At 36.2% G+C, this 18,660-nt stretch overlaps 1 protein-coding gene across 2 annotated transcripts in view; it reads right to left on the bottom strand.

Annotated features, from left to right (window-relative positions):
• LOC149063906 (adhesion molecule nephrin-like) overlaps positions 1 to 18,660 on the bottom strand; it is a 414,420-nt gene that overhangs the window by 31,388 nt on the left and 364,372 nt on the right. The window contains exons 10-13 of one of the 2 annotated variants that reach the window (XM_089255183.1): positions 11,265 to 11,384; positions 6,978 to 7,008; positions 4,491 to 4,573; positions 3,697 to 3,812 (exon numbers count right to left, since the gene is read on the bottom strand). In XM_089255183.1, coding sequence (XP_089111309.1) covers positions 3,697 to 3,812; positions 4,491 to 4,573; positions 6,978 to 7,008; positions 11,265 to 11,384 — 350 coding nt within the window. The remainder of the gene's footprint in view (positions 1 to 3,696; positions 3,813 to 4,490; positions 4,574 to 6,977; positions 7,009 to 11,264; positions 11,385 to 18,660) is intronic. The other variant, XM_089255184.1, reaches the window with a different exon arrangement.

Here is an 18,660-nt window from a genome sequence, read left to right as displayed (position 1 = left end):
AAATTTTTTTCAGTGAATTTTATAGTTTTTGTATGTATCTTTCTGAAGTATTGTCAATATAGTACAATATTTTTTTATTATGCTATTCAGACGCTGATCAGCAACTTCGATCGGAAAATTATTACGGTTTTATTCAATAGGTGACAACAAAAGTTCCAGTGAAATGGTTTTTCTTTACGGGCCGTTCAAGTATTACGTAAGCAAATTCTAAGCCATGTTTGACCCACTACCCCCCCCCCCGTCAGCAAAATTTCGTCATCAGCTCTGCCCCTCTGAATCCTAACGCATATTGGTGGGATCAAAGGCGTAAATAAACAGGGAGGGGGGGGGCATGGGGGGCTCGTGCCCCCTCCCCACAATCAAAAAATTATTTTTTTTAATGCAAAAAAAATATTTGCTTATATATTGAAATTTCGGAAGAAAGTACCTTCATATATGTTATTATATAATCAATGTTATTTGAAGGCTATGAACTCAAAATTTATCTTTAATAAATTCATTGCGACCCACCTCTAAGCCATATAATGATAAATCGCAAAAACACACTAGGCCCATGGACCAAATATGACCCTGGGGGTTATCTGATGCGGCCTGCCCTCCTCAAACCTAATTTTGTAAAAATGAACTGAGCGGCACATTTATAGATCGCTTAAGTGTTCCGTGGCACAATTCCAGAACATTTAAGCGGCCAGGGGCGCATTTTCAGATCCGGGCACTTAAATGACCCGGGGCACATTCAGAGATCCCTTGAGTTTTAGAGCACTTAAGTGAACCTCAGTGCGGTTCTAGATCACTCAAGTTACCCGCGGCACATTCTCAGCTTATTTAAGTGATCCGCGGCATATAATTACGGATCACTTGAGTGATGCTTGGCACAGTTCCAGAGCACTTAAGCGGCCCAGACACATTTCCAGATCACTTGGATCCACGAAAAATTTAGGGATCACTAAAGTGGCTCTGTAGGGGACTTATCAATAGGGGGGGGGGCTGTTACTTCAAGTGCCCACAAACTATGGAAAGGCTTTCTCGTTTTTGGCTGACCGAGTAAGATGGCATTAAGAATATTTGATATTTTCATAAAGGGTGGTTGACGCAAGCATTATCCAAACCCCCCTCCCCCTTGTCAGCAAATCGGAAACCCCCTTACCTATCGATGATGGCGTAATACTTAAACGGCCCCTTACATGTTATATAATACTGCAGAAGTTCACAACCTGATGCCATGTGGCCCTTGGATACTCTAAAATGCGGCTACAAATGGAAAGGAGACAAGTGCTTAAGGGGGGCCACACACACAGAAAGAAAGGTGAAGAATTAGAGATTTCAAGTGAAATTATGTACAGAGTATATATAATGTAATAACGCCATAAACAAACATGCGATACGATGATGTATACAAATTAACTTAGTCTAAACAACGAGAGAGAAGAGGCCTATCTCGTGTTGGACGATTTACGGACTCACTCTGTTGTTTGCATATTTATTCTTTTTATGTGATTTTAAAAAGAACGTATCCAATGAAACTTGCTTTTTGCCTCCTTTTTAGGATTTATCGAAGATGGGAAATTGCATTGCCGTTGGACAGATTTATTGCTTGCTTTACTGTACTTCTATTTCATTGGTACTTTTCTACAGAGTTTTGCTGGGATTCCCACATTTTACACATCTCTGTAATCACATTTGAAAAGTGAGAAGTCCCTCACGTTTCAAATGTGAAATTTCTTCTCGTTCTTCCTCAGAAAAAGATACCTTTAATATAAGCTGTTGCATGCAATGGAGTTCCATCAGTTTGTCTATAGTCAACTCCTGGACAAGCAGAATTTATATAAAAAACAAGCGCACATACGCGCGATTACAATACAAATACAACGCAACAACAGGCAAAATGCCCAACGAGGAAGCTGAGAAAAAAATGCCCATACAAATGCGACATCTAGTTTCGTATAATAGTCACACACAATATTTCCAGTGAGGCATGGTGACCGGACACCGTAGGGGGAAATATGACCTATAATTCCACAGTACGTGTGTGCACGAAAGCGAAAAATCATCAGCTTAGTTGTGAAAACGTGACAATAAATAAAGCGCAAAATTTTTGCTCGTAATGCGAATCATCAGTCGTTAATCGAATCGGTTTTTTTTTTCCAAAATTTTTGCTCGTTATACGAATTGCTCGTTAACCGAAGTTCCACTGTACTTTTCATTTTGATGTTGACGTTGGTTTGGTGAAGTTTATTTTACCTCAGCCACACGAATAATCAGCTAATCTTGATGTACGTTTCGGGCGCAGGAGAGATTGAAAATTGTTTCAGGTTCATCATTTTGTGAAATTTTTTTTTGGCCATCGCCAACTATCGGGTAGAGATCAATATCTCTACCTAAGTAGAGAAACCAAGACGAAGAAGACGAGAGCTTAGTGCTCGGTACTTCGCATCAACTAGCAACGGCAGACAGCACAAATAGACGTAACGTGATCACGTTATGAAGTGAATAAATTTTCACTTCCAAATTGGATCCGGAACGAAGCCTTAAAAACAACTGTAAATAATTGCATCCAAACTTTTCTGTGCTTAAAAAATAAAATTGAGAAAAACAAAATAGCATAGAGATCAGTTTTTTCCTCTCAAAACCTAATGCATGCATATTAAAGACATTAATGTTTTCTTTTTTTTGAAGTAGGTATTTGTAATTTGGTTCACTAATTAAAATATCTTACGGGCATTAGACTTAGGCTTCTATATACCACACACACAAAAAAGAAGAGTTTACAAGAAGAGTAATTTTGTGTGTAAAAGAGAGAACTTCCCGTCGGTGCTATGTCATAATTTAGTTAGTCTCCTGGCGAAGTTTTAATCAGAACGGATGCTTTTCAGAATTTCAAATTGGCCTCTGGTGAGACGTCGATCTTACTTAAAAAGCTGGTACCCGTTCTGCGGTTCGATAACCTATCTGTTAATGTGTGCACGCACTCTCTCGTGATCCCGTGTGCATGTGTGTGATACTTCTAAACAAACTCCGCGAGATAATTATTTTCCAGCTGAATAACTTAACACGGCGTGACGAGTAATGGCTCCATATCCGAAGGAAAAATCCACGAAATCTCGTTGACGACGAAGAGCGTGTGATCGGTGGAGAAGACTATCAGCGTAAGTTGGAATCGATCGATCTTCTTTTGATCGATCAGTTGTCAATACTCTCGACATCTTTCAAAGTTTTCGAGTGACCGTGTTGTGCGAGTGTGTGTTTTCATCCTTTTTTATGTGATATATGTGATTCCTCACACACACATAAATTTTAAGCTCACGACAAATGCATCATCTTAATGCATGTTTTATGAGACACCCTTTTCCCGGGTCGGATCAAGAATTTTCCGCGGATTTTGCTGATTTATCTCGGATCAAATGACTGTTTAGTTCGTTCTTGTCACTTGAACAACACGTGTGTGTGTGTGTGTGGAAGGGACGTCCTTCTACCTTATAGTGAAATGCAATTAGATCAGTCAAATAGTTTTCTTAATTAGTTTCTATAATCCCCATTAAACTCTATTAACTTCAGTATCAAAGTGATTCCTTAACATTGGGTATAAGTATAATTCAAATACTTTTTATTAAACAATTATTTCTTATATAGATGCTCACACACCCACAAGACATCTAAATGTCATTAAATCGGAACGAATTAAATGTTATGTTTTACCTGTGTCGGTGGAAACCCAGTCTTGTGGATTATATTCTCGTATGTGTACTCCTTGCTGTCTCCAAGGCTTTCGTAAATTCGCTCCGTCCTGGCATTTGGAGTGAGATCGACGTATTCTACAGATTGAACAGCAATAGAAAACTTTAGTGGAGATATACAGCGTAAAAGGAATTTATAAATAATGAAAATTCAAATTATACGTTCGAAAATTGAATTTATCTCCGTCGGTATACTATAATAAAATTAGATGTTATTGCATGGGACACGATTATAAACACAGATAATTCGTGATCCATATTGTAGATTAAAAACAGAAAACAAATCCATATTTTTCATTGGGAGTATAGATTAAGATTCAAAATAAATTCAAAATAATTCCAATCAATGGAAAGAATAAATCCAGAAAAAAAATGATCACCTTTGAAAGAAGATCTCTTTTTGATACTGATTTATGTACAGTAGAAACTCTCGATAACTGACACCCACGGAACCAAAAATTTGTCCGCTAACGGTAGCGGGGAGTGTCCGCTATTGGGGATTTACGATATACATCCCCAACCAATCAATCAAAAGAATAAATTGAGGACAAAATGAATTCATTAAATAAGGAATACTATTTATCGAAAATCGTAAAATAGACAACTCATCGATCTTTGTTGTCTTATATTATCCATAGTAATAATTATAATCACCATAAACATTATACTTTAAATCCTTGTACCGAAAACATAAAATTGAGCACACAGAAAATAATCAATAATTCAAGATAGAAGATATATTACACGTGAACTTACCTAACTTACCTGTTTGAAAATTCTTAGAATTGAAAATGTCTGGTTGCTTGTCCTCGAAACTGTTTTCAACAGGAGTAGGCATCCTATAACATACGACGAAATTCCAGCATAAATATTAACACCACCTTCTCGCAAATGTCATTAGATTTGGAAAACGCTAATAAAATTTTCAACTAAATTAAAATTAATCGTTCACTTCCCGACTTTGCTGCGACATGCAAATAAGTACCAGGATACAAAATGTTTCAAGATTTTAAAATTTAGAAAACAAATAAACGGAAAAACATGGCGGGGGAAGCATTTTCTCCCAATAACACGAGAGCAAAGCCAAATGAGAAGAAAAAGTGTGTCTTCGACATCGTTAAAAGAGGAATTTCCGATTAAAGTTTTATTCCTTAAAATGGGAAACGATGATGACATGTTTAAAACATTTTTGCGAGGGGAAATCCAAATAAACGTTTTCTCGTTCAATTTCAAACTCATGGGAAATGTTGGAAGGGGGAAAACTCGCGAGCAACGAGAGGAAAAGTGTTAAAAAGCATAAAACAAAGTTATATATTTGTTCCGGTAATCTAGTCGAATATCTCCGGGATGTCACTAAATTTCCCCACGTGCCGGCTATAAAGTTAACAAAACTTTTATAGTTCGCTTCAATAACTTCGTTTGCGTTTTACCATTCTTGGCGATTATTTAAACTTGGCCGTAAATGAGTTTACGGCTTCTCACCTTCCGGATCATAACTTTAAAACATTTTCGCTCTGTATTTCAGATGTTCGCCCTGGCGGAATAAAACGTTTCCATACCGGCCAAATTGCGCCTGAATTTTTAGTACGCGGCCGTGAAAAGTGCATGTGAGAGAGATAATAACGTTTATTCACATTCATTTATCTATTCAGAACACCGGCCATCAGAATAGGCCTGTTTCCAATTTCGTAAAGACATTTACGCGCGTAATTTTATTCCGTTATCATTATTAAACCTGTGTTCCATGACCAGGATTTAATGTCGAAACGGAAAAGCTGTGATTACCATTTCGAACACCCCCGTTTCATCGATATTTACCAATTACAATATTACAATAAGGTCCTTTATTAGTCATTGCTACTAAACACGAAGATCATTGTTCTAATGATTAAGTTCAAACTTTCAGCAATAATAGAAACTGATTAATATTAGAGGTTTGTTACCACATTATCACCAATCTGAGTTGCCATGAGATATACAGGAAAACCTCCCGACAACGGCCAATAACGGGACTGTGAAACTGCGGCCGCAAGGGGGAAGTGGCCGTTATTGGGAATGAGAAGACTCTTTTATTTTTGAAAGAAAAAAATACAACTGAAGTTTAAATAACTGTAGTTTGCGTTCTATGTAACATGATAGTCCGTTCTATAATTGATTACGATAATTATATAATTGATTATCTTAGAAACTATGATTATTATTCGCATTGAAATATTATAATAATTGATAAATAAACAGGGCTTCATCTAGAGGGGATCAGGCGGGTCTGTAGGCCCAAGCGAACCAGGTTGTTTCGCTCGACCGGGGGAGGCACATTGCATTCTTTAAATTCTCCTTCAACATTACATGGGGGCGCCAAAATGTGAGCTTGCCCCGGCTGGCCAAGCGTCTGATTACAGCCCTTTAATCGATCTATACAGCGCTGTTTTGCCATTTTAAAATATAGGCTTGCAGTGCTGATGTAGAACACAAGAGAAACGACTTAGCAAGAAAATCTGATGTGGACCAAGACAGTGTATACCAGCAACTCCCGAATAGTTATTCATTCCCAACCACAATCAACTAGAGCAGGGGTGCGCAAACGTTTCAGGCCGCGGGTCAGCTATGTAGATTTTCTAACGCTTGTGGCCAGAAACTTTTATGTACATGTATGGCCATATGACCCGTATTTCATGGGACTTTTCCGCAATTTTGAACGTTTTTTTATACGAGTTCTCTCTTATTTTCACACACATCGATGCTTACTTTCACTTTTCAAATCAAGAGAATTTAAGATTTTTTCCAAGCTTAGTCATAATCATCATAATATAATTAGTAATATAATAATATAATTTAATATAATAATGATGGTTTTCGGGAGATAATTTTTAAAATATGCCGTATGGATCTCGATTTTCTATATCGCGTATTTATATGAAGGAAATATGGTCAGTGTATATATATGTTGTGTTGTGTGCATTGCTAATTTTCTACTGGAACGCATTTGGCGGGCCGTAGTTGCCCATCACCGAAGTAGACCATGCATGCTCAACCATGACGTGGGTGCAAAATATAGCCCTCAGATTCATCTGATGTGTCCCGCGATGTAACCTAATTTTGTAAGAATGAACCAAGTGGCACATTCTCAGATCACATTAGTGATCCAAATCATATTTACAGATCACTTAAGTGATCCATAACTGATCATAAATAAAAATGAGTTACTTTATGACTTAATCTATAATATAAGTTGATAAGACTTACTTTTCATCTTGGGACTTCTTGTTCCTGGAAGCTGTGTGCGAAAAATAAACTATGTTTTATATGCGAATGAGAAAGAATGTTACGGATTATATTTTAGAATTTTATCACTAGCGTTAAACATCAAATGCATCATTTTTTACAATATAATCTGAAAAAAAGTTCTTGCAACCATTGGATACAGATTCTTAGCGTCTGTTTTTACATGTTGTTACATTTTACATGTTTTGACATTTGTCTCAAAATTTTTGTCCTCTCATGTATGTTTCCAGTTCTTTTTGATTAGCCCATACTAGACCAACCGAGAACAGTCCAGGCTACATCAATCACCTATTGACAATATAACCATTTGCCTCTGTGCAGGGGCTGGACTGCCTCGGAATATTTTATCTGGAATAAAAAACAGTACAATAACTACATGGCCGTGCTGTCGTTTATGGGCTGACAATACCATAGTTAACTGCACCACTTATAAAAGTTAACTTACAACTTAATTGCATAACATATACTATATTTATTTACTGCCTGTATTGTCTGATTTGGTCAGATCAAAGGAAGTCCTTCGCATTCTAAAAATATGTGTACAAAATATCTTTGCAAAAAAATAATTGGTTTCTATTTTATTACTTGTATATACAGTGTACACAAGTATACATGCACATTTTCTTTGCAAGTGCTGTTTTTGATTTTTGAATAATTAATCAAATTTTCATTTTGATTACTAATTCCTTTTTCTTTTTATTTTTAAATTTTTCTTTTCCTCACTATTTTCATATATATATATGTGTGTGTATGGTCGTATATTTTTCTATTCATGTATGTGTTGTATTTTTTTTACATTTGCACTGATACTATATGGCATCCACTGGTGTTATATTGCGCTTTCGAATTGCATTCGTATGTTGCTATTGCACATGCTGATATGATTTATCCTTTCTTTTTGTATTACACTGTATTGCTATTTTTAGAGTTTTCTTGAATCGTATATGTTTGTTGTTACTTACGTTTGTAAGTGGAACACGAGGAGTTGTTTCCGTAGGACACGAATAAAATAAATAAATAAATATATATATATAAATATTTATTTATTTATTTTTGAATTCGGCTATGAGCATTACTGAGCACACGTGGCACGAAGCCCATCCCATTCCTTATTGAATGGACTTGTTTTCTTACCCCACGCACACATGAGCTCTTTCATTCCTTCAGTAACTACGTTCAGAGTCGTCATCTTCACAGCGCTGTACAACAGCACGTGCCACTTTCGCTATAAATCCGTTTATTGATAAGAGAAACTAATTAGTGTCAAGCAAAACCAATTACAATTTTGGCGTGATTTTTAGAATATCATTTGCAAGGTTGCCCGAAACCCAATTACTGTTGTCTGTAGAAAATGTAGTAATTCGACGCCATTTTATCTGCTGAAAATTGCTCAGATGGGAGAAATTCTCGAAGGCAACGCCAAAGTAAGCGATACAGCATATACTGTATCAGCAATCATGACGCTCACTCGAAATTTAGAAAGTAACAGCTGAAGAGAAAGAAGAACACGATTCAAACGAAATAAAATTGAGTAAATTTACGTTTGTGTTTCCTTTTGAATCAAAAAAATAATGATAAATAAAATTCTCTCCTGTACTTTGATAACACAGTCGACGTCCGTAATGGATACGCACATCGTTCCATCAGAAACGGACATGGGGGGGGAGGGTTATTGGCACATAACGAAAGGGAAACACAGTAGTTGTTTTACAACAAGAAACATTTGAGGCTTGCCGTTGCAACGTTAACGGTTGACGCCATAACCATCGCTTTATGTTGATTGTAATATAATGGTCGCATGGGGAGATGGTCGTAGTAACGCAACGGTCGCATTGACGCATAGTCATAATAACGAACGTTAGTTGTACCACTGAAAGCGAGTCCAGTCAAGTCACAACCGCTGAAATTAGAACATGGGTCCATCAGACCCCACACGAATGTTCGACCCCCGATTTTAACACGAGATGAAACATGTGAATCGGATAAAACGACATATTTGTTGAGATTTAAAATGATGTAAAATCGGTGACTGAGGCAGAAACACACCCAGACAAACAAGAACGTTGCGCTGTAAAACTAAACTTCGGAACTACCCTTGAGACTAAGCTTTACCTACACTACACTCGTAAACTTCAGTACAGGACAACTCCGTGAATTATTGCAGAGGTTATTTTTAGTATTTACCACCTGTACAATAAATAGTACGTGTTGAATGCATGGACATAAACTCCCCCCGTGTGTATATAAATGTAACTACCGATAGGTTCGAAAGAAATATGATATGTTTGTTTTCTCGTGGTGCAGCTGAGAAACAGAAATGGCAGTGGCCATTGTGAGTGAAAGCGATCGTGTGTGAGTACGAGTTACGCAATTTAAACGTTGGCATCGAAATGAAAAATGTATCCCTCAGGTATTTCTCTTATCCTCTATTTCTCTCTCAGCTCTTTACGTACAATTTACGTTTGCTTGAATGTTACAGATATATGTAGTTTTTCGGAGTCCATTTCTCACACTTACGATGCTGCTGTCACACGGAGCGAACACTCGTTTCAACGTGGGCACTAGTTACACCGCAGTCTCCGCCGATGATAAACAGCCTATAAATCTCATACATGAAATTTTCTTTGAATGATTTCTCTCTTTTGGATAATATAAATAAATTTCACTCTCTCTCTCTTACATATCCTCGTACATAGAATTTTCTATCGTGGTCTCTATTATTGCGAAAAGTAAAAACTATTTTTTACGGTTCATATAGGTATAGAAATAATTTGAATCTACACTGTCTGGCGAAAAAGAAAGTGTCGTAACCTATATTTTATTGCACCTACTGCGCAAGCCTCAGGAGAAAATGTAATGGGACAATGGTTCCTTCTAGAATGACGATGGCTCCTTTCAGATTGTTGTATTCCAGAATGACGATTGCTCATTCCTGAGTGACGATGGCAATTTCTAGAATGACGGTACAACCTTCTACAATCACTATGTTGCCTTACAGAATGATCATGGCACCTTCCAGAATGACAATGGCAACTTCCAAAATGAGAGAGATGACACTTTCCAAATTGATGATGAAATATCTCAAAATGACGATGGTCCCACTCAAAATGATTATGGCACCTTCGAGAATGACGATGGTACTTTCATGAATGACGGTGGCGCATTCCCGAATGACGATGGTACATTCTTACGTTTTATTCTAGAATGACGATGACACAATCCAGAATGGTGATACGACCTTCCAGAATGATTATTGTGCTTTCCAGAACGACAATGGTTTCTTCCAGAATAATGATGCTACCTTCCAGGATGATGATGCTACCTTCCAGAATGATGATGCTACCTGCCAGAATGATGATGCTACCCTCCAGAATATAATGCTACATACCAGAATAATGATGGAGCCTTCCAGAATGATGATGCCACACTATATATCACTAAAACTTTGCAGAAGTGGTTGAAAGGGAAAAGGCAACATTCAACCACTTGGATTGTCATTCTTCAAGTCATTTTCCAAATCCGATCAGGGCCAATGCATCTTATTAGAGGTTAGTCTTTCCTGGATCCGCACCAAGGATATTGGTGTAACATTCATGCATATCTCGCTAAAAAAAAAAGTGTTGAGACATCGTGTGACCTCATAAAATTGATGATACGGCAAATGTGTGTTAAATTTCTTTAGGCAGTAGGGTAATGTTTTCATTACTCGGCTTATTTTATTTGTGTTTATTTTATTTTTTTACCAGGAACAGTAATTAATGTACATCGTAATCCAATGGTCCAAATGATGGTGTTTTGTCTATCAAATCATTTGACAGTAATCGAGTCTGACATCATCAGGCTCTCCGAGACCGTCCATCCCTTTAGGAAAGAATGGAAACCATCACAAAATGGTTTTTCCGGGCAGTTTCGAAACCGTATACCGTACGAGAGAGAAAAATATATAATGACTTTATTAATCTGGAACATGTCATCGTCTTCAAAGAAGAAAATATCCATTCCATTGACAGATAAAGGTAGTCATTGAAATTTAAAATACTCAGTAGAGATAGTTATATTGCTGACCTCTGTCCAAAACCAACAAAAACAACCCCAGTTTACAACACTTCCTCCTGAGGCGTGGTCAGTATATAAAATGGGTCTCGACTTTTGACTTTTATGGCCAAGCAGTGTATTTAGTTAAAACTCAGACACATTTGGTTTTGATTTACTCTTCGAAGCATATAATGCTATTGCATCCATACTCACATTTGCCGTCTCCTCGTCCTTTTACGATGAGTATAATGATGATGGCAAACACTACTAGCGCTCCTATAACACCCATTAGCACAACAAGTACTGCACTAATAGTTACGTGATTATTCCCATCTAGACGGAAAAAAGAAGTAGTTCGTTAATACCAATTAGTTTCAATTAATATGTAAATCAACTTTTTAAGAATGTTAGTTCCACAACACTATACAGGGTGTCCTGTGAGTGCAAGCACATCCTTGATCTCATCAGCCATCCGTCGTAGAGGTATGATTCCAATTTAAAAAATGCTCAACGGGAGTTCGAAAATTACCTTGTACCAGTTTTGAGAGTGAAAATACAGTGTGTAACAAAATTTTAAAAAAAAAATGAATTTTTTTATACTGTCTCCTAACTTTCGATTGGAAAGTTGCTGTCCTGTCTCTCCCGATCAAAACAAAGAAAAATCCGTTTCTAAGTGCAATATTCACTGAAATACTCGAGTTCGAAAAAAAAAGAAGAAATTTGGGAAAGAACAGCGTTAAATGCGCAAAAAAACCGTTTACCCGTATTTTACGCTGTTCTTTGCCAAATTTTTTCCCTTTTCGAATATCTTAGTGAATATTGTACTTAGAAACATGAAATTTTTCTTGCTGGCATCAGAAGAGGCAGGGCAACAACTTTATAATTGCAAGTTTGAGCACCATATACAAATTTGTTTCTTTATTATGCCATACACTGTATTTTCACTCTCAGCACTGCTTAATTTGGAACCATACCCCGTGCGAAGGATGGTCCATGAGACGAAGGACTTATTAGTAATTGATACTCTTGAATATAATATCAAATAAAATAATTTTATATAATTTAAAATACTCTAAAAATATAGTAAAAGTGTCATGACACTTCATACAGGGTGTCCGAAAAAGAACATTTTGATTGTTTAAAAACGATAGCTGATGTAAAATTTGTCATTTCTGTGTATTTCTCAGAAGAATTTTGATTTCCAAAATGTTTGACAGAATTATGTGGTTACAGATTTCAACGATAGGTTACGCTACAATCGTAAGTCTCATTGTCAGACGGGAGTAAATTGCATGTGATGAAACCACAAAACATTCACCGAAATTTATATCAGATGAACGAAGACGGTGGGGAGGACCATGGGGGAGCCCCGAAAAAAGTTGGAAAAAATACGACTCTCTACCTAAATGGTCAAAAATATTTTTTTGAATATTTTTCTAAAAAAGAATAAAGAAATGAAATATGCAATGGTGACGTCACTCTCCGCTACCATACGAAGGTTTTAACAACTGGCTGTTGCGAAGATATATTTTGGAAAGAGTGAAAATTCAGCGGCTTGTGCGGGGAATCGAACCCACGCCCTTTCACTTTCCTGGTGAACGCACTAGACTACAGAGGCACGGAATCTCTCAATCTTCCTTTGGAGCTCGTGTACACTGGAAGGGGACCGTACATGGACGGCCGGACCAGACTCAGGCCAAGCTCACAACTGCTGACGCTGCCACCAGATGGCGACTTATACAATGATGACGTCACTCTCCGCTATCATACCAAATGAAATATGGAATTAAAGTAAAAATTTTCTGTTTCTGTTAATGCTTCGTGGAAGCTACAACATGCAAATTCCGCGGGAGGATTTCTTGTGCCATTTCAAACCTGGCGCGTTCCCTGCAAAGGCCGATGCTGCGTGCGCCGCTCATTAAACTATCTCTAGAATGGTATCACCATTAATGTTAATCGCATGTCTCTGTCGAAGTATGTAATTTTGTGTGAAATGTGTCGGCTGGAGTGGTTACACATGCTTAAGATTTCTGCGATATTTCTTAAGATTTTTAAAACTAAGATTTCTGCTTCCTCTAATTGTTAAGAATTCCTTTCCATCCTGATACTGAAGACTTTCATTTTTTATGATACTGAAGACATTAATTTTTTATAATACTGAAGACGGTTTTATGATACTGAAGACATTAATTTTTTATAATACTGAAGACCGTTTTATGATACTGAAGACATTTTTTATGATACTGAAGACATTTTTTATGATACTGAAGACATTCATTTTTTATAATACTGAAGACATTCATTTTTTAAATTACTGAAGACATTCATTTTTTATGGATGTCTTCAGTACTTGTTGTTGTGAATGTCTACGCATAACTATATGCTGCGGCATATCATGCCACACAAAATTTAATATCCTGCCACACAAAATTGCATTCTTGCTGACGATACATGTTTACGATACTAAAACAAATTTTTTATTATACATTAATTTTTTTCTAGTACTGAAGAGAAAGTATAGTTTTTTGCAATGTAGGGGCATATATAAATGATTTGTGTGTTGCATGTATTATGCATCATGAGAAGCCATCACGGAATGAAACATATACATCTGTTTTCATGGCATAAATTTACAAATTTTCAACTTTTTGTGCAAAAATCATCATGGAAATAAAATCGCACAGTAAAATAGATGCTATAAATCATTGATATACGTCTACAGAGAGAAAAAGAAAATTTATGCTTTTTAATGAAATTGCATACGCAGGTGACAAAAAATGACGTTCCAGTTTGATGCCTCTTGGTGTCTAAATAAGGTGCCAAGCTTGTTAAAACATATTTTTTAAACTAAAAGACCTGAAAAGAATTCTTACTGAAATGTCATTAGCCCTTACAGGATCATAATATTGCTAAGAGTAAATATTAGTATGTAACTTTATTTTAGATTATTATCGATTTGACAGTTATTTTCTTTCCTAAACGTTCCCGTTCACGTAATTGCGTTCGACATACGTTGTATTTTAACATTCTGTATATAAAATGCAGATAAGGTCATAATTCAATACGACAATCACCAATTTTAAAATGGGGAAATGTTTCTCTTAGTCGTGAAAGGGTTAAAAAATTTTTAGCAAGAAATATACAGTAATAAGAAAATTTTATTTATGAACGTCATGAAATTGCGCCGTTAAATCTGAAAAGAAAATATATATTTCTTATTAAATCTGAAAAATAATATTTTCTATCGAATATAAAATTTTTTCTCATTAAATCTGAAATTAATTCGCTCATCAGTCCTGTTCACCAAAAGTAATTTTGAAATTTCAGGTGATCTTTAACGTAATTTGTGGAATACGTTTCTTATTTGATTGCCCCCCTCCCCTCCCAATACCAAGCATTTCTATGAATTATCTAGTACTTGTAAGCCTTTTCATAGACGGGGCCACAACAAAAATCTTCCAGACCCAGGTGTTGTTCACGGGAAATGCGTTGGATACCCCTACTGGAGTACAGAAATCAGAAACGGGCGCTGTACGCGATCTCTGTATTCTTGCGAAATATGCGGATGCTATGGTTGAAATACAGACGTCTGCATTCCTTGTGCTGCTTCACTGTACTCCTACGTAACGCGCAGTGAATTTCTCTGCCGAATGGAACCCGCGAACATTCATACATTTCTATCTCTTGACCAAATCGGGAAACCGTACATCTTCTGAATTGCTCGCTGTTTGGCATGAGATATGGCCATCGCTCTCCTCCTATATCTCTCCTGCTTGAGTCACAGCTGTCGTGAGTACGCTTTAGAAAATGACTACTGATGATCTATTGAGGGACGTGCATGTGTTTGTGTGTGTGTATATATATAATAGTGATAGGGAGTGATGTATCGGTCTATAGCCAGCCTCTGAGTAGTCTGTTCCTCAAATTAACGTATACTTAGACGTCCGGTGTATTTACATAGAGGTATGGAACAATGTCGTCGGACGGTCATCTCCGTCGAAATCGTTCCTCCTTCACATACATATACGGAGTATAAGCTATAAGCTGCATTGAATAGAAAGCTTGGTTCAAAGCGACTATCTTCCACATAACTTTTTGTACTATAATTTGATATAGATGTTATGGCAAGTGTGATCTAAATCCGGTTATTATACATAATAATAACTGGAGTAATATACATATTAATAATATTATGCATCATCACCGAGCATTTTAGTAAGTTTGAAAAATTTCCCTAAATTTATCAGTTATACCGGTTATTATCCATAATACCCAAGCGTTGTGTCGTTAGTAAACATGATAAATCTTTACTATATAATATACTATGCATGATAATATTCATACATGTATTGTAACATTATATCGGGGTACGATTGTAAAATTTGTTATCATTATATCGTGGTCCGACTATATTCATCACGCATACTAGACTCATTTGGATTTTTTCCCCCTATATTTATCAAATTAATGAATTGCACCGCACGGAAACTCTGGCCACATCGCTGTACACAATTCACTGCCGTAAATGAGTTGGGTTGCAAATAGACACGCCATCTATCAGTGATCGCCTTAAGCTCAGGAGGGAATTTTTTTTCTTTCATTTATCAAATCATCTACCAACGACGATTGGATATTATGCATATTTACCAATAAAAATGATAAATTCATGAAACTTACAAAAACGATTTAAATGTATGTATAATAACAATGGTTATTCTACTAAATAAAAACAAAATTGTTGTAACTATCCACTACCTGAATTAGCTCTTTCGCGTCCGCGTGGCGTGGTGGTCAAATGCTTGCCTCTCACCGTGAAGGTTGCCATCGGGTCCGAAACGGGGGGGGGGGGAAGGAATCTAGCTAATTAAGCATTTTCCCCAACGAGCTTGACGTAACCATCGGTTAGGTGTTGCGAAGGCGATAATTTGGAACTTTAAAATACAAATTCAGGTCAGCATTAGACCTGGATGAAAAACCCTGTCAAACACCTTAAATCTGCGTAGAAACGCTTTGATCTATCTGTATTGCTGAATGCATATATCTATCTCTATTGCATTCAACAATAGAGATAGATATATGAATTTGAAAGTGATCAGCATTTCACAGGGTGATCACATATGAGGTGAAACTACTCAGACGTATGTAAGCACCCATTATGATGGAGGTATTATGATGATACCTGTTATATCAACAAGAATATATATGAACAATGAGGAAAAGAAAGGCCCAAGAAAAAAATAATTAAACTTCTTTCGGGGATACATATATTTTTTGGAATTATCTTTTTCCCATGGTCCAATTAACGTATATACCAAGTTTCAATGACATACGTCCACCTTTACGGGCATAGTAGTGTAAGAATAATATTAAGCTGCGCGTGCGCAGTGTCAGTTGAGTAGTGTTAAAATTGAATTATCTTTGAATGTTTCTGTACCCCCCTCCCATGGTCAATATATCATACATACCAAGTTTCACCAAAATACCACCATATCATAATGGACGTTACATACGACTGTGAATATTGTCAGCTTATCTATAACCATACTGCTTAATCAGGTCAAAACTTGACCATGGTAATTTTTAAGTGTCGATAAGGGAACTTTTTGATCTTTACTTGTACAGGGTGATTAAAATTAAAGTTCCCGGACTCTGAGTAGTTTTTCTCAAAAACTGATTATCCGAATACAACCAAATTTTTTGGATATCTTAGTGAGACGATAAGAGAGAGAGAGAGATTTTAGAAATATATAGAAAAAATTAGTTCAATTTCCAACCACCAGGTTAAAGAACTGGTAATTTTCATTGCATTTTACATTTTCTCGTGATTCATAAAAGGGATATGCCAAAGTTCCAACTGAATACGTCTGCCTGAATGCCGCTACATAGGTCTGAGTATTTTCAGTATACTGACACTGCTCAGACCAACGTAGCACCCGTCAGTTATACTGACACTACTCCGACCTATATCGCGCCCGTTCTGTAGGACGTATTTCATTGAAACTTGGTATATACCAAATATGGTCGATGGGGGAAAAGAAAAATTCAATAAAATAGTGTCACGTATTCACCTGTTGTTCAAAAATTGAACCATTTCTGTTGTTTTTTTTTTATTTCATAAATCTCTTTTGCATAGTCTCTTCAAGATATCCAAGAAATGATATATATTCGGATAAGCAGTTTTTCAGAAAAAAACTACTCAGGGTACGAGAATTTCAATTATGACCACCCTGTATATTAGATTATGGTAATTAGAACGGGATGGATTGCAGAGCTTTCTGGATACAGGTAGAGTCTTAGTGACATGGCTTATCATTATCTGTGTCATAAGTTCACTCGATTATGATCCAAGACGTGAAAAAGAAGAGAAATACTCCAGTAAGAATTCTTACGTATTTATTTTCATGAATATATTTCCATTGCAAAGAGACTTTCCTCCCCCGTTTATAAACTCCGAATTCTATCAAATATGTACTTCGAGTTTTCACTTTCATTTCTTATGTTTTAATAACCTTTATGCAAAGTTTACTCTTATCGTCCCCACTCCCCCTAATGAATATTCACGCAAAAATTTTTGCCGATAAAATTTCCTGGAAGAGAGAACGCAGAGTCACGAAAAATTTCCGGGGAAACATCATGTCTTTTCCGTGTTGATATGCAAATTTCTGGAATCTTGGATATTGGGATTCATCCGACACTTCAATATGTCCGCTGATTTTGGAGCCGAAGTAAATTCTTATTTCATGTTCACTATCCACATCGCGGATTTTACTTTTATTTATCATGTATATATAGGCAATTGAGTTACACACACAATATTTGTTGTACGTACAATTTATATGAATTTCTTCGGACGTACCATATTTCAACTCGAAAACTCAATTATTCGGAAACTTTCTTGAATATTTAAATGGGTTTTAAGTATATACGGATGTAAAATATAAAAAAAAAAATCATATTGTAAATGTGTGCGAGTAAATATAGCGCATGTGTGCGAGTCCTTTTAAAATATTGTTCTTCAAAGAGAAATTATGGGTGTGTATTATAAACTGAAGCTACTTATCTATTGTGATTGAGTGAAAGTAAATGCAGTGTTCGAACACTTGTTTTGTTACACTGAATTTTACTCTTCATAATTAGGTCTATACAATTTAGCTGGATTCGTACTCGTTTGAAGAGCAATTTATAATTTCTTGCAATCATTTCAAGAAGGATTACTCAAACAATCATTGCAAAAAGCATTCTTCCAAAAAAAATTCAGTGGGAAATGTTCAAAACGATTGCTGCAAAGAGATTTGAGAATTAAATGTTACAAAGAGCTTTGAGAAACTGAACAATTGTTGCCAGGAACAATTTTTTAAATGGGTATTGCTAAATTACTATTTTGAATCAATTGTTGCTAACTAATTGTTCCTATTTTGAATCAATTGTTGCTAACTAATTGTTCCTATTTTGAATCAATTGTTGCTAATTAATTGTTCCTATTTTGAATCAATTGTTGCTAATTAATTGTTCCTATTTTGAATCAATTGTTGCTAATTAATTGTTCCTATTTTGAATCAATTGTTGCTAACTAATTGTTCCTATTTTGAATCAATTGTTGCTAATTAAT

The sequence above is a fragment of the Pholcus phalangioides genome, unplaced genomic scaffold (genome assembly GCF_987345545.1).
Source record: "Pholcus phalangioides strain wild (caught in Gottingen) unplaced genomic scaffold, Ppha-v1.0 ptg000042l_1, whole genome shotgun sequence".
In the NCBI taxonomy this organism is placed as follows: domain Eukaryota; kingdom Metazoa; phylum Arthropoda; class Arachnida; order Araneae; family Pholcidae; genus Pholcus; species Pholcus phalangioides.
The sequence above is the reverse complement of the archived record's forward strand: the minus strand, read 5'-3'. Positions and strand labels throughout refer to the sequence as shown.